The sequence below is a fragment of the Epinephelus moara genome, chromosome 24, assembly GCF_006386435.1.
Source record: "Epinephelus moara isolate mb chromosome 24, YSFRI_EMoa_1.0, whole genome shotgun sequence".
NCBI classification, from domain to species: Eukaryota; Metazoa; Chordata; class Actinopteri; order Perciformes; family Serranidae; genus Epinephelus; species Epinephelus moara.
Window position 1 is genome coordinate 27875852 of NC_065529.1, and position 19943 is coordinate 27895794.

The 19943-nt window shown below is 40.9% G+C and overlaps 2 protein-coding genes across 3 annotated transcripts in view; one reads left to right on the top strand and one right to left on the bottom strand.

Annotated features, from left to right (window-relative positions):
* Nucleotides 1-9335, top strand: part of cacna1da (calcium channel, voltage-dependent, L type, alpha 1D subunit, a) — an 89610-nt gene extending 80275 nt beyond the window's left edge. For both annotated transcript variants that reach the window (XM_050038035.1, XM_050038036.1), the window contains 8 exons: nt 307-423; nt 1081-1469; nt 2307-2333; nt 2980-3108; nt 3264-3403; nt 4368-4474; nt 4690-5007; nt 6058-9335. In XM_050038035.1, the coding sequence (XP_049893992.1) occupies nt 307-423; nt 1081-1469; nt 2307-2333; nt 2980-3108; nt 3264-3403; nt 4368-4474; nt 4690-5007; nt 6058-6363 (1533 nt within the window). In that variant the 3' untranslated portion in view covers nt 6364-9335. The remainder of the gene's footprint in view (nt 1-306; nt 424-1080; nt 1470-2306; nt 2334-2979; nt 3109-3263; nt 3404-4367; nt 4475-4689; nt 5008-6057) is intronic.
* A 1067-nt stretch (nt 9336-10402) lies between these two features.
* On the bottom strand, nt 10403-15326 carry LOC126386203 (parapinopsin-like). The gene is made up of 4 exons (XM_050038396.1): nt 14676-15326; nt 14099-14427; nt 11756-11998; nt 10403-10746 (listed from the first exon to the last, which is right to left on the bottom strand). The coding sequence occupies exons 1-4, from the start codon at nt 15004-15006 to the stop codon at nt 10630-10632; spliced, it is 1020 nt and encodes a 339-aa protein (XP_049894353.1). The 5' UTR covers nt 15007-15326; the 3' UTR covers nt 10403-10629.
* Nucleotides 15327-19943: the final 4617 nt, after the last annotated feature.

A 19943-nucleotide genomic window follows, 5' to 3' on the forward strand; every position in this document is an offset into this window, starting at 1 on the left:
AAAAGTAATTACGCTCTCACTGCAGCACATGTGAGACAAAGCACAGCTGGACGCTGCACGAGACATTCCCGCAGAGTAATCCTCACAGCAGGCTGCATTCAGGAGAGCACATTTGTCTGTCTGTGTGTTCTCATCTCTCACAGTCTGTCAGTACTGTAAATGTCAGGTGTTGCATATTCCAGCACAGGTGTGTGTATGCCCAGTATGTGTGGTGGTTGTGACTGTGTGATGTCAGATTGCCTACTGTGAGCTGTAAGATGAAGGTTACCGCTGGAGCGTTTAGCCCTCTTATTGTCATGGTTACAGGCTGGCCTTCGCACGCTGCATGATATTGGGCCCGAAATTCGCCGAGCGATATCATGTGATCTGCAAGATGACGAGCTAGTAGACTTTATTCCAGAGGAAGACGAGGAAATTTATAGGGTAACTGCTTTGATTTTACATGACAGGAGGAATGTCTGTGGCAAAATTTCAATAATGTGCTTGTAAAGTTACTTAATGGTGTTTTCCATATAAAAAGCTCTTTATAAGAGGAAATATTAATCAGCTAAATATGCAGTAGATGTAATGTCTCTAGTTTATATTGCTACAATATGTAGCTGTTTGTTCATTTGGTTTATTTTAGCTTCCTTTGTTTTTTCTCCATTTCAGTTCCAACACTACAAACAGTACATTCATTTTTGCTCACATCATGTGTCATGAAACCAGCTTCTGAACCTCTTTTTGCTCATACAATTTCTGAAACAACACGTTGTCACTCCCAGCTCGTCAAATACAGCATACATATAGCTTTGTCAGTGGCTTCACTCTTCAAAATGACTCCTAACGTACCCCTCTAGCGTCAGCGTTGGACTCTCAGGGATGGTGTGTCAGTGTTTGACCCATCCACCACCTACTAAAGGATGCCTTGTGTGTCTGAATCAGACGCTGACAAAGCTGCCGTTTTTGAGGCCCTGGGAATGACAACGAGCTGTCTGAAAACAAAATCAGCCCTAAGACTTAACATCAATTGTACATTGATTCTGCTGCTTTGTAAGACGTAGAAGCTCTGGTGGTTTTACTTTGAGCGTTCCTTTACAGCGTAACGGCGGACTCTTTGGTAACCACCTCATGAATGGAGGTCATCGGCGATCCAACGGCCACCAGACCAACGCCACCCAGCGTCCGCTGCAGGTGCAGCCTCCACCTCACTACGCCCACATGGAGCAGCCGGTGGGGCGCCTGTCTCGAGCCAACGCAATGTCCCACCCCAACCACCATCACCACCACCACCACCATCACCACCGCCACCACAACTCCTACGGCAAGTCTCCCAAGTCCACCAACATCAACCTCAACAACGCCAACGTTTCCAGTCTTCCCAATGGAGGACACCATCGTTACTACGAGCATGCACCTCCCAATGGCTATCCAGGTCTTCGCAGCTCCTACTATGACTACGACAAGCCCCGGACACCCCAGGGTCAAAGGTAACCACGCACTGATCATCAGCCTGTGATCTGCCGCAGAAATATATTAAACATCAGCTGTAGAGTCTGAAATATCTGTGCACCCTGTGTCTCTGAACACATTTTGTTTGGTGGTGTGCTCTTATTCCTGAAATTGCCAGAATGTCAAAATTCAATATATAGAGAAGAGAAACTATTGTGGAAGTTTTAAAATTAATTTTGTTTCTAAGTGATTTCATGCAGCTATCTTATGACAGCACATTACTGAGGAAATTAAAAAAAAAAATAAACAGTTTCTATGCATTGAGAACTCACTGCAGCCAGAAGGACATTATCTGTTGCATGAGTATTTCTTCCCACAGGCAGGACCCAGCTTCTTATCAAACCTTCCCTTTTCACAAACCTTTATTGTACTGTAAACCCTTCACTCCATAATGGATCACGAGCCCACTCTCATACTGACAGTTAATTTCATAAGTGATCAATAGTGCACTTATCTCCTGATTTCCCATGCTCTGTTTAGTCAGCCGCTCCAGTATTGGGCCTGTTTTTCTTTAGTACCCAATAAGTTTGGGGGACAATTCCATTGCTGCCACTTTACGAAAGAGAAATGGCTTTTAGTTTGTTTCTTATCTTAAGAGTAGAAAATGGAATTGTCAACCAACACTGGAGTCGACATCCGCCATCACGCTCTCTCCTCCTCATACATATATATGAGAATGCTGTATATGTTTCATATACTGTATGATATATATATATGTCATGCTTTCTCTGCCCCTTTTTCTCTGTGTTCTCTCCTCCCTTTCTCCTTCCTAACCAAAATGCTTTCTCTCAACCATCCTCTGCTTTCTTGGACAGAAGGCGCTACTATGAGACCTATGTTAGGTATGTTGCTTTTCTAGGTTTGGCTCCAGCAGTATGTCTCCACAGCAAAACAAGGACTTTATTTTTATGTTTATTTGTTTCTTTTTGACTTGGTTTTGGATCAGGGAATGGTTGCATCCTTGCTAAGTCAGTGTTATGTGCTATATGCTGGCCAGTCATTTGTCTGGTTGTTATCTGCCTTTGTTATGATGCACTTGTGCCGATCCTTTAAAGTAGGAATCACATGATGTTAGTGGCCAGCATATCGCTGAGAGCAGCCCTGCTTTATGCATGTGTCAAAGTGACTTGCTTGCTTTGAAGAAGGACCCAGATGCTCGAAAACAAGGACATGTATGAGAATGATTTTTTTTTTAAAAGCACTTTTAGTCACTGTGTTTTATACTCAAATCCTCAAAAGTCCTACTCTTAATTCACTCTAGAGCAGATCTGTGTTTTAATGAAGGAAGTCAAAGTGGTTGGGATGTTTAGATGACTGGAATCTTTTGCCTGTTGTCATGATCTGGCTGTGGTTAATATTTATATGGGTGCTTAGTTGCATCGCTACCCCCTGGAGGCTTGCGTCTGCATGGCAGTGCATGGCCCTATGCCAGTTACTGTGCAGCGGCAGTGTGCACGCTCTGACCCCTGTGCCCTGACCTCTCATCAGGTCCCATGGAGTCGATGGACGCCACCCCACCATCCGTAGAGAGGAGGAGTTTGATGAGGACCGCTTCTCTGGGGAGTATTACAGCGGGGAGGAGTTTTATGAAGACGACAGTATGCTGTCAGGGGACAGGTATTTATCTCTCTGATTTATGTAGCAGACGTACGTACAGTTGTACCCTGCTCAGGATAGGAGACGTATTTAAAGATATATAAATAAAAGTGATCTGAGATCGAGTGTGCAAAACTGTTGCTGTCAAACATGCTCTTTATGTTATACGTTGGCAGGTATCAGAACAGTGACACAGAGTATGAGACTCCCAAAGGTTACCATCACCCTGACAGTTACTATGACGATGATGAGCAGCCTCTCTACCGCGACTCACGGAGGTCACCAAAGAGACGGTTGCTTCCTGCCACGCCTCAAGGTGTGTTACCTTCTTTTATCCTGCAGCATGGTTAACTTACACACGTCTTCATACAATTTGGTGTATGAAGTGGTGGAGTTGAAGTGCTGTAAAGTTTAGTTGATTCAAAACACACATTAAATATGGCCTAATAGCGACAGTTTCAAACACTAGTACACAAATTTCCAGCATTCACAGATAAACACTTGTCTTTTGCCGGACACATTTCCGCCACAAACACAACATGCTAATGTTTTAGCACACGCCTATGGCATTTTACACTGTATAAATTCTCCTAGCAGTTAGCAAACTTTTCCTCTTCTCATATGAATTCAGGAACAACAGCAACATTTAACAAAGGTTACAAATTTCGGCTCCATTACAACATTATAAAGTTCACCAACAAAACAACTGTCATACTTTTCCAAACAAAAAAACCATGCTAAAGTTATTAGCACAAGCCCATGGCCCATGGTATAAATTAGCCTAGTGACTAGTGAGGATTTCTTCTACTCATATGAAGCCAGGTTGAATAACACCCAAGTCATAAAATGCTATTTTGTGGAGGCTTTGTTGTCTTCATAATTTATTGTTTCTTAACTGTGAAATAAAAGTAAATAAAAGCTTGGTTTCCACTGAGGGAAATGGTTTCAGCTTATAAAAATAGACAGTAGGTCTGTGTCGCCACAACATGTAGTTATATTTCTGGGGAGGTGCTATGGCGTTAATTCAACAAAGAAGTATAAATCCCACTTAAGTTACATAATGCAGCTCTAAAGAAGTCATTAAACAGCTTTCGTAGTCATCAGTCACTCCACTAAATGCACATTTAACACTCACTGTATGATTTACCCCCCCCCCCCCCCCCCCCCCCCCACACACACACACACACACACACACACTGGTTTCATATTCCTTGAGTGTTTGCATGCTGTCAAAGCTTCCTGCATGAGGTCACTCACTGGTCCACTCCTCACTCGTTCAGGTCACAGGAGACCATCCTTCAACTTTGAGTGTCTGCGCAGACAAAGTAGCCAGGACGAGCTTCCACATCAGCGTACTGCTCTACCACTGCACCTTATGCAGCACCAGGTAACACAGGCACAAGTCTCACCTGTACTGTTTGCTCACTTACATTGTTTTCATCACTGTGGCACATTTTGGAATTCATTTATTAATTTATTACTTCCCTCAGTCCCTAAATTAAATTATATGAAAGGTGTCTTTCTTTAGATGGCAACTTGACTGTGTGCTACAACTGCCTACTGTGTAGCTGTATATAAAGTGTGTATATCCTGAACCATCAGGTTATGGCTGTAGCAGGCCTGGACTCCAGCAGAGCCCACCGCCTCTCCCCGACCCGCTCCACCCGCTCCTGGGCCACTCCCCCCGCCACACCGGCCAGTAAAGACCAGTCACCATACTACACCCCCCTCATCCGTGTGGACCACCCACACAGGGAAAGTGCTGCTAGCAGCCAAGTGTCTGTGCGCAAGAGCTCCTGGTACACAGACGACCCCGAGTTCTCTCAGAGGACATACTCACCTGTACACCTGCAGGTGCCACCTGAGTACCACAACCAGTACCACCAGAAGAGAGGCAGCGCCACCAGCCTTGTGGAAGCGGTGAGTTTGATGCTTGGACGGGATGTAGGGAGAGGAGAGGTGTGCGTGACTCATAATGTGTGTAATGTGAGGGTTTTGAAAGGGTTTTTCCTGATGTGCGGAGTTTCTACTCAGAACCATTTGCTTCTGAAGAACTCTTTTTGGAAGAAAGGGTTCTTCAAGGGCTGTTGAATGGGTTTTAGAAAATCTTGACCTTGAAATATTTAAAGTTTAGTCATGTCTCAAATGGTATTTTTAAATGTAGGAATCCCTTTAATCAATCCATTCACTTGTGTTCTGCCATAGCCGATATTTTACCATCATTTCATGCCAGACTATACCACATGGTCTGCCGAAATCCTTATTTTTTTAACCATCACTTGGCATTTTGGTTCTAATTTGAAACCAAGTTTCAGTTCCCAACCCCAATGAACCACTGAAATAGTAAAGTCTGTCGTAGCAGGGATTTCACAAAATCTCCATCTTTTACTTTTGGAACCTCATGAAGCCCAAGGCTGCTGGTCGAGTATGAAGACATTCTCAAAAGAACCCGTTTGGTGGGTTTTAGATGAAACCCTTGGACTATTAAAGAGTTCTCCCTAGGAGCACCTGGATGGATTCTTGTTAGCACTGTCAGCAGATAGAAAGGTCCTGGATAGAACCCCTAGAGGGGCTCTGGGTGGACGCATTGCACCATAGAAGGGTTTTCTGCAGAACCTCTCATAGGGGGCTCTGGGTGGAACCTTTCACAGATGGTTTTAGGTAAAACTCTTTATGCTGGGTAGAACCCTCTACCCAACATAGGTAGGTAGAACCCTCTGAAAGGTAGGTAGAACCCTCTTTTTATAAAGGTGTAACCCTTATAAAAGTGTTTACCAGGAACCAAAAAGGGTTTTCCGATGGAGACAAGCAGAAGAGCCCTGTGTTGTTCTAGTAAGCACCTTTATTTGTAAGAGTGCAGGCACATTTGTAGATTTATGCTGCTGTCAAAACATTGTGACAAGCAAGATAAGTAAAACAAGATTGCAGAAACCCACGGTAACATATTTGTCCTGTCGTTCTGTCGAGCAGGTTTTGATATCTGAAGGGCTTGGGAGATACGCCAAGGATCCCAAGTTTGTTGCTGCCACAAAGCATGAGATAGCAGATGCGTGTGAGATGACGATAGATGAGATGGAGAGTGCAGCCAGCCACCTGCTGAACGGAGGGATGGCCCCGAGCGTCAACGGGGTCAACGTGTTCCCCCTTCTGACTCCAAGGGACTATGAACTGCAGGACACGGCAGCCAGCTACAGCGACGAGGAGCCAGAGACAGAGCCGAGAGCTCCTTACGAGGAGGACCTGGCAGATGAGATGATCTGCATCACGACTTTATAGCAGTGGCTGGAGAAATCTGCAGTTTAGAACCTTATCAGACTACAATCAGCGAAAATTTCAAAAAAAGACATGCATCTGTTGGCTCTGACCAAAAGAAGTGCCTTTTACATTGAAGAGAAAAGGCATATAGAAGAGAGACACATTAGTCCCGTTCATTTAATTGTTCTCCACCTGCCAGAAGAGGAGGTCACAGCATAGAGCCAGATACCATCCCTGCTGAGCACAGAGGGACTGACTGCACCCTCCTGTCGAAGGCCTCAAGCTGGAGGTGACGTCCAGGTTCAGCCTGCAGCCAATCAGAGATGAGGATATTGATGCCAGTGAAAGATGGACCAATTGGCAAAGGTGTGAGATACTCTCTAGGGCGGGTCTCTAAAGGTGATGACAATCAGATGTACGATGTCATTACCTCGGTCACTTTATTAAGGTTTGGCATATCATGCAAGTTTTCAATGCAAGCATAGAAAGGCATATCTCCTCCCTGTAGTCATTAGTATGACCTGATCCCTTTGTTGTTAGAGCAGACAGAGCGTTTAAGGATTGCTACAGCTGAGTCAAAAAGTGAAGAGCACCAGTAGAGTCGTACCAGATTATGCAGGAACTAACTGTCCTACTTATAGCATCATTCAACTTGAGATATGTACTTTTGAAGCGACAAAAGCATTTGTGATAAATGCACTAGCAGGCAGGTTATTTTAAAAATTTTAGAATATCCTGATTAATATTTCATAGTTGATATGCTGTAAATTGTATTATATAACAAAAGAAACTTTGTAAAGAGATATTCTATATTTTGTAATTATGTATCATTTAAAAGATCAGCAATATGGACCCTTGTGACTCCTGTTATGCTATAAAAGCAGACTTGCATTATTTTATTAGGTACAAGATTCTGGTATTTATTTGCCTTTTATTTTTTTGCTAATATGCACCCTTTATTTTGCCTACGAAAACAGCATTTTTAAGAGGTTCCGCTTGTGTGACAACACTACTGCACAAGATATGCAAATGGCTTTGATTTCTTAGCTTAGGAGTACACGTGTTACTTCATTAAACCAACACCAGTTGCATAAGGTTAAGCCCCCTTTAACGGAGCATTTTTAGAAGGCAAGCCTCAAGGATCCAGCGCTGAAATTTTATACAGATGTGACGAACACATTTGTTTGCATATTTTGTGCAGGGCATGCACAAGGATTTTAAAATGCATAGTGCATTAACAATGCTGCTTTTTTAGTTGGTTTCAGAGTCAAACCTAGGTTCCGTCAGCCCCTACTGAAATGCCTTTTTGCTGCTGAAAGAACGAAAAACGATAGATGGTAATAACAGGGATAAATTTAATTGTGCTGGGATTTTCCATGACATACTCTTTGTTGATGGTGTAATTCCATTCAAACCTTTGTACTGAATCTTGGCAATCACATCTTAGCCTTCATGTAGTGTGTGAGGCCTCGCAGCCTGTGGTGGCAGGAGACACATGCACACATCCAAAGGTCAGAAACAGTCCAACGTGTGTTGTAGGTGGAGGGACAGAGGGTGTCCTGGTGTCAGGATGCTGGAGAGAGGCTAAGCAATACTAACCCCCCGCCCCTTTCTCTCTCAGCCTGCCTGGTTCCTGCATACAGTATACCTCGTTAGGCAACGGTGACAACATATCATTGTCTCAACTTCTCTGTCTGTCACAGTGTCCCACAGTGGAGTCTTTGAAAGAGATTAGGCCTGGACTTTGTGTTTTTCTCCCCTAATCATGTTTATTAATGAGACTAGGAGGGAAAACTCACCCTGGATGCATAAAAAGGAGCAACTGAAGCCCACAAGTTGGAACACGAGACGACAAAATATCTTTTAGTTTTTCTCATTTATTGATCTGTTACAATGCGGATACTGGACTAAATCAACTGAAGTGGGCTTTTTCAGGCATTACCATGGAGAGTTTGAATTAGCACCAAGGATATTTAGGGTTAATGTGTCGTTCATGAGTGTTTGATTTGTAGGCGAGTGCGTACTGTACTCTAATTCAACCGAATACTGTCATGAAAATGTAGGTTTTCCATTTTGTGTGCACATTGAAAGGGCTCTTTGAATTGTTTGTGAGTAAAAAAAAAATGTGTTCTAGTCCTTTTTGTTGATGACTGTCATATAAAAGGACCAATGCACATAACAGGCACATTGTACTATTCGTAGCAATTACAGTACTGATGAACTGAAGATATGCATTATTTTGTAAACACTTTTAAAAGTTGTGTTAAACTAAAGATGAAAAGAACTTACTTTTACCTCATGTCAGGGATTCCTGAAAAAAGAAAATAAAGATTTGGTTCAGTCTATACCAATGGTATTTAAATATTAGCACATAGCTGTTTGTCTTTGCACAAGTAACTGTATAGTGCTTTTGTTTCTCCTTTTTCTAAACAGATTTGTGTATTAAGGTGAGACAATTTTGTACTTTTTGTGACTGTGTGTATGGTTTAGTGGAATCTATATTTGTCATTTACACCTCACCTTACAATGCTGGGAATGAAAGAGTATTAAAAAAAATATTTTCAAGGTGCACTGTTTCTCTGTTTGCAGGTAGGGAAAAAAATTAAAATGGTAAAGTACCAGTTTACAGAGAAACACATATTGATTTGAACGTTTCTATTAGTTTTCTTCATATTGTTCTGATTATAATTACTATTACAACTATTAATGTTCTGATGAAAGCTGTATTAAAATAGAAGATAATGTAAAATATGTACAAAAGTATGGAAAGACCCATGGTAATGTTCTCTACTTGAAAGTCTTGATATTTGCTCCTTAATGTTTTTATTCGGTAAACATCATTTCTCTTAGTAGCAAATGCTTTACTATAACCTTCTAGGTTTTGTATCAATACATTTTTTTGTATTTTTCATTTTATTTTGGCCTTGACTTTATTTGAATCGATACTGATATTTTATTTTCTATTGATCATCATTGAATAAACTTATGCTGAATTACTGTTCTCATTTATTTGTACTCTGCACTTCTTACAGAACAAACACCAGATACTTTGCAGGACGAGGTAGAAGTGTGCTAGAAGACTGTCTTTATCATCAAAAAACGCAGGTGCTCTTGAAGAAAAGGGTCAGCACATGGGAAGAAAAAATTAACTTCAGGCACTCACGTGGAGCAGGAACAAATGCATTTGAATTAAGTTTATAAGTTTAAATTAAGCCTTTATTAAAAAAAACATGGCTTCTTACATTAAAACATCAGCAGGTTTCAACCCTAAGGTCTTCATCAGGGTGACTTTATTAGTATTCTGAACACTATACACTGTTTTCATCTCCACTGATTCTGATCTCTTCATTCGTAAATCTTCAATTAGTAGCCTGGGCTATTACTTAATTAAATCACTGAACTCAACAGGTTTATATTAAGGACATACGTCTATATGGGACAGGCCTTTAATTCCTTTTGCACAAAACTGTTGCTCAGCAAAGACGTAAATACTATCAAATAAATTGTTTACTTGAACCAGTATGAATATTACTTGAATAAAAATTGGCCTCAAATGACATACCAGTTATGTTATGGCACCCGAGGATAACAGCACCTAGCATACCGATACAACACCACTTTATCCTGTTACAACAATATTCATAACTTGGATTAGTTTTTATGAAAAACACTTTGATCGGTGGACCCGTACAGACTAAAGAAACATAAATAACCTTCCGTGTAACTGAGGAATGGACACATACTCTGACTTTATGACAGCTTCAGAAGAAGGGAGTCACCACTTGTTTTTGTCATGCCAGTAAATCTGAATGACTTACAGTGCTCATGTGCTCCGTAAAATGAACTGAACCAAGCTAACGATGTGTAGCATCTTCATATCGACAAAAGTTAAAACATTTATATTTGTATGCTCCATCTACACAGCTAACTAACATTAGATCAAGTGGGCAGTCAACAATCTGGTTTTATTCATCCAAAGAATTCTATAAAAAATGAACTGCTTGGCAACCAGACCAGGCTTCTAATTGAAACAGGCCTTTATTTGTCAAAATGTGTAGCCACACCATGCGAGTAAAAGAGACTGGGCCTGTAAACGGGACCAGGCTTTTAATTGAAGTCATACAGTAATCACAATTTAAACCACTTTGTTTAAACCAGTTTAAACAAACACTGTAGGCATAGCTTCACAGATGTGTGTGTAGCAGGTGACAAAAATAAAGTGTAAAGTGAATTGCACACATTTCAGGAGATCATCTTTTAATGGCTAGTTGCAGGTCTGAGCACATTTTAAGCAGGAGACACTTTGCTGGTTGCAGTCTCCGCAGTCATCGTCACCTCTGATGCCTCATCGTCCACAGAGGTATCTTTACCACACAGCAGGAAGGGCACTGCATATTTACGAAACTGTAGAAAACAAAACGAGCCAGGGAGAGAAAAGTTCAGCCAACACAAGGCATACTCTGTATTTTTTTAACCTATTAACAAACATTCAGACATCATTCAGCAGCTACCACAATGTGCATTATTGTGCATACAAACACAAATCCAGATCATATAAATAGCAAAACAATGTTATACTTATAATTAACAATGATGTGCCAAAGTCGGGAAAGAGAAACACATTGTTAACTCGGGCATTTAGTATATTAACATTTAATTAATTGCTTGTAACACACTACAATGTAGTTGTGAGTTTATTAATGAAGTTGTAGCACCATTGCAATAATATAAAATATATCCTTATAGAAAAAGTTGTAATTATTGACAAATAATGTACACTAATAAACACTTAAAATGTTCCTTTATCTGCTTACAACTGAAGTGTTATCTATTCCATTTATTTAACGTTGACATATGACTTAAAAATGCTAAATGAGGCTGGTTAAAGTACACTTTTTATAATATAGTAATGTACATATATGAATGTCTTGAAAAATATTAGAAATTCTCTAAAAAAAAAAAAAGGAACTTTATAGTAAGGAAAGACTTTAAATTTTTGATTTGTATACAGTATGTGAAATCTATGAAATGAACCCACTAAAATGATAAAATTTGCCTCAATGATTACATTATTTGCACTGCAAATGTAACATACTGATATGTAGCTTTTTGGTTTTTCTGGTTATGTTGTGTATTTTTGTTTTGAGGTGTATGCCCTGTGATGCAAGACCTTTTTAAAAATGTTCTGATAATACAGTGAAATCAAGTCAAATAAAACAGATGGACAGAAAAAGTTATTAAATTAAAATACAGCTGTCTTTACTCCCACTGCCCTAAAACAAAATATACTGCCCATCACTACCACTAGATGGTGCTGACGTGAAGTATTCAGAGCTGATTCACAGCAAGCTTTTTCCCTTTTTTGTTCATTAGCTCTAAATTTAATTATTTTCTTGATGTGGTGTTACAGTACCTGTTTGTTGAGATAAATGTAGATGAGAGGATTGTACACAGTGCTGCTCTTGGCCAGGTAAACAGGCACCGTGCCCACCAGCGGGTGAATCTCCACATCAGGGTTGGAGACCACCACCATGGCTAGGGTGGCGTAAGGCAACCAGCTGATCAGGAATGTCAGGACCATCAGAACCACCATGAATGCCACCTTCACCTCTCCTTTAGCTACTGCACCACCTTCCAGACAGGCCAGCTTTGACACCTGTAACAGAATGTTGTTTAAAGTAGTTATAACAGTATGACTATCACATGACTGCAGAGTCTCTTAACTGTGGAGGATACTCCTTGACTTAAAGGTCCAGGGTGTAGGGTTTAGGGGAATATATTGGCAGAAATGGAATGATATATAATAAGTGTTTTATTTCATTTCATACACTGAGTTAAGCTTTCAATTTGACCACTGAGACACATTTCTGAAATTCTGCAGGCTCATTACAAGCCAGCCAAGTGTTCTATTGTTATCTGAAGAGCTGAGTATTTCAGACAAATAAAGATTACTACAGTGAGAAAGGGATGAGAGCATTTTAAGATCTTAAATTAGGATCAGTCTGAGACAAGAGGAAGGCCATTTCTCAGGAGCTGAATTTAAGAAGTAGTATGAGAGTCTTTTTGTTGTTGTTGTTTTTTGGTAGTGTTTTTACCAGCATAGAAGGAACACTGAAAGAATCCTAACCTAAAGAAGTTTCAGCAGGTTGCAATCTTTAATCCCAACGCTAGATGTCACTAAATCCCCCTGAATCATACACGCTGTTACTTTAAGTAAAAGTAGCAATACAACAGCATAAAAATGCTTAATTATAAGTAAAATCGTGCATTCAAAATCCTACGTCAGTGAAAGTACAGATTTTAATCACTAAAATGTGCCCATGTAAGTGGTAGAGAATTATGTATGATAAGATTGTTAATACTGAAAAACAGCAAGCAATATTTTACTGTTATAGCAGGTTGAGTTGGAGCAAATTTTGAATATCCAGTTAAGTAGTTACGTCAGTGGTACCCAACCTCGGGTTCTGGCCCCCTCCAAAGGGTCACAAGATAAATCTGGGAGATTGTGAGATGATCAGTGGGAGAGCAAAAAAGAAAAAAAATGAAGTTATCCTACACAAATGTATTGTGGATTTTCTCTGTTCTTTTTTTGTAAAATATTGGGGAATTTTATCTCCTTCTGCCTCAAAACATTATTTAAACTACAATTACTGCCTCATGATTGTCGCCTCCACCAACAGGTATAAGTTCTCTTTAGTACCACTATCGATCAAGCTACTCAATAAATAAGGGATGATATGACAGGTGTGTGTGTGTGTGTGTGTGTGTGTGAGCATTGTGCTACTCTGTACAGTGACTTCTGCTAGGATTTTATGCACTATGTGTATTCTGTGTTTTATGTTTATGTAAAGAGCCAAGCGTGACTGTAATCTGCGTGTTGATGTGAGACGCCGGCACTTTTTTCGTATGCCCAAGATGAATTTCTCTTGAGAGACAATAAAGATCAATCTTATCTTATCTTATGTCAAGTTGCCGTTTGCATCCATGTCTGTCCACTCCAGACTCATTCAGTATGTCTGGTGAAGACAGAGGAGCACAGAGGACTGATAGAGATCTTCTTGTTGGTGCAAAGAAGCTACAAATTCAACCCAACAGCGCAGAAGAACTGTACAGTCATCACAGTTTCAAGGTGGACACCCAAGATTAATGTCACCAAATCCGTCTCTGACCAAATGTCCCCTTCTCTGTTCCTGACTTATGACATTGAATAATGGTTAGACAAAGTGTTTTTGCACAACATTATGATGTCACAGTAAAGCTGACCTTTGACCTTTTGGATATAAACTGTCACCACGTAATCATTGTATCCTATTAGACATGTGTGTAAAATTTTGTCATAATTAGCAAATGAATTCTTGAGATATGGCCAGAAACCTTCGACCACCAAATTCTTATCACTTCATTCTTGAGTCCCAGCAGAGTACAGGGATAATAAAATCATCTGAAAAGGGGGAAAATTAAGAGGGGAAATTAAGTTGTTAACAACTCATCTGAATTAAGGGGCCCCAACACTGTTATCTTGTCAACTGGGAGCCACAGGTAACTGTATTTCATATACTTACATTTACTTATATTTTTACATTAAATCTCATTTTGAAAAGTAACTAACTACAGATTTCAAATAAATCTAATAAGGAAGTACAATATTTCACTTTTTAAGAGTGGAAATACTCATGTAAAGTACCTGAAAATTGTACTTGAGTACATGTATTTACTCTCCACTCCCTGTGATGAAGCCAAATGTCTAAATGCTCACCTGGTGTAATGTCCACATCAGTTTTGTGTAAGATGCCACGATGACAGCAAAGGGAAGTGCGAAACACACTGCAAAGTAAGCCAGGATGTAGGAGACAATTTTAGGGTCTCGGCTGTGCCAGTCTGGTGCACAGGACGTCCCGACGCCTTCCAGCTCATACCTGCCCCAGCCAAACAGGGGAGGCAAGTTCCAGGTGAGGGACCACAGCCAGGATAAGGCAATACCTCCAGCTGCATGCTTATTTTGGAAGGTCATCTGCCCCAACGGCTTACATACAACAAACATCCTCTCCACTGCGATCAGAGCAACTGTGCACAGAGATGTGATGCCTGCAGACAAGTAAGGGACAGTCAGAGGGACACATGGGGGAAGCAGGGCAGGTGTCTTCTAACTGAAACGTGAATATATATTGTTTTATGTTAAATGAAATGTGGCATCCTATTAAATGTTTGTTTAACTAATTTTAATTAATTACAAATTAACTGAAGATGTTTTACATAGGAAGGGATATTCACATTATACTATAATCAATAATATAAGCAATTAAAAAAACTCCTGTTCTCCTCTTTTCACTCACCAAACAAGGACACAGCAAAGCCCTCCATCACGCAGCCTGTTCTTCCCAGGGAGAAGTACCCCTGGGCATTGTTGACCACAGACAGCACCCCTCCAGTCATAGCTGTGCCCAGGTCAGCCACAGCCATGTTCACCAGAGCGTAGTTGAGCGGCTGCCTCAGCTGCTTGTGCATGAGGGACACAATGATCACTGTAGCGTTGAGTATGATGGCAGGACCGGTGAAAAAGGCCATGATGATGGAGAGCACGATGAAGCCGGTGCGTGACAGAGGGGGTTCCCCATGTGGGCCCACGTAGGAGGAGGCATTTGGGAAAAAAGCAGATGGCTGCATGGCATGCAATCCTTTTTTAAAAAAAGTAGTGAGGTAGTTGCTTCTTGTCCTGGAGCTTCTAGATGTTCAATATCTCACCACTCGAGTGTGACAGGTAAGATTAGAAGCCCACAGTCTAAGAATAAATCCTCCAGATCTGGATTTAACAAAGAGTAATTCCTTCAAATGATGATGATCCTTGATCCTTCACCTTTTACTTGATTGTAAAGGCACTCACACAGAATGACTCCACACAGCGCTCCTCACCGGGATCAGCCCGCTAAGCAAGTGCAAAAAAAGGAAACACACAGAGGAGGTGTGTCACAACATGATGTAACTACAGTAAATATTGATGAGGGGTGACGATCTCTGTCTGGATCTCTTGCTCTCCATACACAAACCAGGGGTCAGAGAAAGTTCAATCAGCATCATGTCCAGTCAACTTATTTATAGAGCACATGTAAGTCAGGCTCCGTCATATCTTAACGAGCTCATAGCACCGCATTATCCCACCAGATCACTGCGCTCTGAGAATGCAGGGTTACTTATTGTCTCGACATGGAAAGCGGGAGCCAGAGCCTTCAGCTATCAGGCTCCTCTCCTGTGGAGCCATCTCCCTGTTTCAGTCCGGGAGGCAGACACCATCTCCACATTTAAAAGTAGACTTCAGACTTTCCTTTTTGATAAAGCTTATAGTTAGGGCTGGCTCAGGCTTGTTTTGGACCATCCCCTAGTTAGGCTGATATAGGCCTCCTATGATACAGCAATTCCCTTCTCTTTCTCTACTTTCCTCTTTCTTGCTCTTAGATTCTGAAGTGTTGGTTCTTCTTCATTTGCCAATATTCCCATCCTATCACTGCATGTCATTTACTCGTCTTCTTCTCCGGAGCCTTTGTGCGCCACTTTCTCTCAGGTTTCCTTGAATTGCGGCTATGCCTGGATCATGGGTTGTGGTTGCACTGCTGCTAAGGTCCTGCCTGATGCAGGATTGATTGCACGTCTGTCCGTCCTGGAAGAGGGGTCCCTCCTCAGTTGCTATTAAAGGGGTTTTTGGGGGAGTTTTGCCTTACCCACTGTGAGGGTCTAAGGACAGAGGGATGTTTTTGCCGTAAAACCCTCTGAGGCAAATGATTTGTGATACTGGGCTCTATAAATAAAATTGAAATTAAAATGTAAAAATGTTAACCATTAACCATTAACGTATCTTCACACTATTAAGAAGGTAAGAGAATAGAATACATCTTTATTGTCCACCATGGGTGGAAACTTTTCTTCGGCTCACCACACACAAAAGACAACACTGTAAAAAACAGACAAACAGTCAGTAAGACAAACATATACTGTAAAGTCATTACAAAACACTTAAACACATGAAATCAGCTCATTGTCTGTCTGTGGTTCAAAACTCATCAGTCACGTTGTTGAGTTAAGGATACTGATGGCACTTGGGATGAAGAACTGCAATAGAAGGATGAAATCTGGAACAAGACAAATGTCAGAAAGGATTTTAAAAATCATGAGGATTACTACACTGAACCTTATAAAATGTAAATATATACTCTGCAGAGTTTTTCTAAAAAACAATGCATAGACTCATACAGAAATTATCCCTCTCAGTCATCACCCACTTAAAGTGTGTGGTCATGTATTTATCTGCAGAGACTCTGCCTGTATTTTCTTATTTTTCTTCTTACTTTATGTGCTCAGGACGTTTATGTGTGTGTACCCCCACAGCGCTCAGGTGACGTTGGGGCTTTTTTAAAAGCTAGGTAAGCAGACAGCATCCAAGAGACACAGACATTTAATGTCTTAATCAATTACTAGACAACACTACAATACATGTAAAATCAATACCTCCACTGCATCTCTGGACAGTCTACACTTTGTATTATGTCTGACAGATGACTGTGACAGATGACTGTGTTTTCTCTGGGTCAGCTTAAAAACCTGTTCCTGTAGTGAGATCCCATTTAACCCCACCGGTAATCCCAAAAGTGACTGGTTAAGCTTTTATTTACATGCTATGTAGAGTCTGGACTCAGGATCACTGTGATGTGCTATAAATAGCTCTCTATGTTATCAAACGCTGAGTCAGACTGATGCTAGGGTACACGTATTTAAACTTCATAGACACTTGACTATGTGAAAGGGGTCTGTACATGAGTAAGCCTAATTGACAACATATGGCAGGCTACACTGAGGTGTAATCTGTCCACAGTCACAGTTCACTGGATGAGAATAAGGTGACAGTTGTAGGTGTTCTGACATAAATGAGTTAAGGTTAAGCCCCTGGACTTATCATGACAACAGATGTCCGATGTTTAACCCCGTAAGAGGTTTATGTCCAATCAAGTCAAGACAGAGATTACAACTGCTTGGGTTGAGAGTTCAACAGCAGTCTGGCTCTGTTGTAAAGCTTTACGTCTGGAACACTACGTTTAATTCTGATTCATTTGAAATAAAAGGACACATCCCCTGTACATTTTCATTGTTTTAAGAAGACTGACCTTTATCTGTTTACAGGAAATTACATATTAACCATGACATTTGAGTCGGGCAGTTTGACTGAACAATCCATCCCAAGGTCCACTAACTCACTTTTCCCAGAGGTTTCTTTTTACTGAGTTTTCTGAGCTTTTTGTGGTTCAAAGCACTCCAAAAGCTAAGTGGACCTTGAATTCAAATTGTTTTGTCAAACTCCTCCAAAGTCAAACACAAACATATACCAAGTTAACATGGACAACTCCTCAAAGTTTTATGGAATAAACGTTAACAGAAACTGAGCTTGCATCTCAACAGACTCCTCTCCTTTACAACTGAGCAAACATCACTCCCTGATGAAGTCGTGTGGTACAGTATAGTTAAAAACCCCAGAAAAAAACTTGTAATTTAACCTCAAATTGCAATTGTTTTTCTTTAAATCAACACTTTAAATGTCTTATTAGAATATGCAGACACAAATCCAGCAACATGAAGAGCATCTGAAGGCCCGAGAGGCTTGATACAGAGTTTAATACATCTCTAAACTGTATTTCTGTAGTAAATGTGAGCAGTGAAATCCAAAAAATACAACTCACAACTTAGGCTAATTCATGCAGCAACTCTACCCTCACTGACAATGTGCTTGTTGTTACTTCACTGTGATGCTGCAGAATGATGCACATGCAGAGTTTGACATTAGAAACCTGGTGTCACAGAAAATTTCTCAGTGCTCAGCTTACATGTGAGTATAAGACGTGTACGTTCTAGCAGGATTTATGTCATCACAGCTAACTTGGAAGCCAACCATGAGCCAGTACACAACTTACACAAGAGTGATGTGGAAACCTTAAATCAGGGGTAGGCAGCCTGCGGCTCAGAAGCCACATGCAGCTCTTTAGCCCTCCTCCAGGCTCCCTGTGGCTTTGACAGAAAAGTAGATGGAAATGAATAACAGGTATTTTAAACAATTTAATTTCCATTTATCATTGTTGTAGCCCTAAAGTGATTCTTATATTTACCAGCTGTATAAATGTGCAGCATATACTCTGAATAAAAAAATTGTTTTAACATCTTGTCAACTATGTGCATCATACGTCTACAGCCTGGCGCCTTTTTCCTGAAATATGCTGAACCTCAATAGCGAAAAATGCCTTGTTGATGCCAGTGGTCAGAGGAGAATGGCCAGACTGGTTCAAGATGATAGAAAGGCAACAGTAACTCAACTAATCACTTGTTACAACCAAGGTCTGCAGAAGACCATCTCTGAACCAACAACACAACAAACCTTGAAGCAGATGAGCTACAGCAGCAGAAGACCACACCAGGTGGCACTCCTGTCAGCTAACAACAGGAAACTGAGGCTACACCACAGCCTACCTGAGTATTGTTGCTGACCGTGTCCATCCCTTTATGACCACAGTGTACCCATCCTCTGATGGCTACTTCCAGCAGGATAACGTGCCATGTCATAAAGCTCAAATCGTCTCAAACTGGTTTCTTGAACATGACAATGAGTTCACTGTACTCCAATGGCCTCCACAGTCACCAGATCTCAATCCTATAGAGCACCTTTGGGATGTGGTGGAACGGGAGATTCCCATCACGGATGTGCAGCCAACAAATCTGCAGCAACTGTGTGATGCTATCATGTCAATATGGACCAAAATCTCTGAGGAATGTTTCCAGCACCTTGTTGAATCTATGCCACAAAGAATCAAGGCAGTTCCAAGGCAAAAGAGGGTCCGGCCAAGTACTGTTGTACCTAATAAAGTGGCAGGTGAGTGTATATGTTGCAGATTTTTTAACCTTTTCTGGGCCAAAATTGTTTCTTTTAGAGTATTTGCTTTTCATTGTTACTTTTTTTTCTGGAAAAACAAAAACAAACGAAAAAACAAAACAAAAAATCTGAAACAATTTATTAGTGAAAGCAGAATATTTTACAGGTTTTATAATTATCATTAAGATCATTAACATCGTGCTGGAACTCATTCACTTGACAGTGCAGCAAGATACACCATATCAAACCACTGACCTCTGGTGAATGCATACAGGTCTGCTCATGTTTATTTGACCCACTGACCTGTGTGGGTGGAGGTCATGACATCATTTAAGAAAAACAATCAGATGGAGAAAATGTGGTTTGTATCCTCATGCGTAAAAAGGACACATGTGACCCGGAAGCAGGTAACACATTTCCTCAGTTTTGAACCGGACGAATAAAAGTAAAGGACTTTGTTCAGTCTCGTGACAGAGAGCTGCTTTTGTTTTCCGTCGATAGTTAATTAAAGCGTTGAGGGAGGCGGTGCTGTGAGAGTGGAGACGGGATGATACTGTCCGTCATCCAACATGCAGCCACCTTATCGGCACGTCCCAGACAGTACGCGCTCCTCACAACTTTGATGTACGATGCAATTACTAAACTAATAAAAGCTTCAAGTGGAAACACGGTTCCTGTGGTGGTGGTGGTGGAGGAGGAG

Coding starts and splice junctions, on each gene's coding strand:
- LOC126386203 (XM_050038396.1), bottom strand. CDS start 15,006: ATGCAGCCATCTGCTTTTTTCCCAAATGCCTCCTCCTACGTGGGCCCA. Junction 14,428..14,675: donor CTTTGCTGTGTCCTTGTTTG/GTGAGTGAAAAG, acceptor ACTTGTCTGCAG/GCATCACATCTCTGTGCACA. Junction 10,747..11,755: donor ACATTTATCTCAACAAACAG/GTACTGTAACAC, acceptor TGTTTTCTACAG/TTTCGTAAATATGCAGTGCC.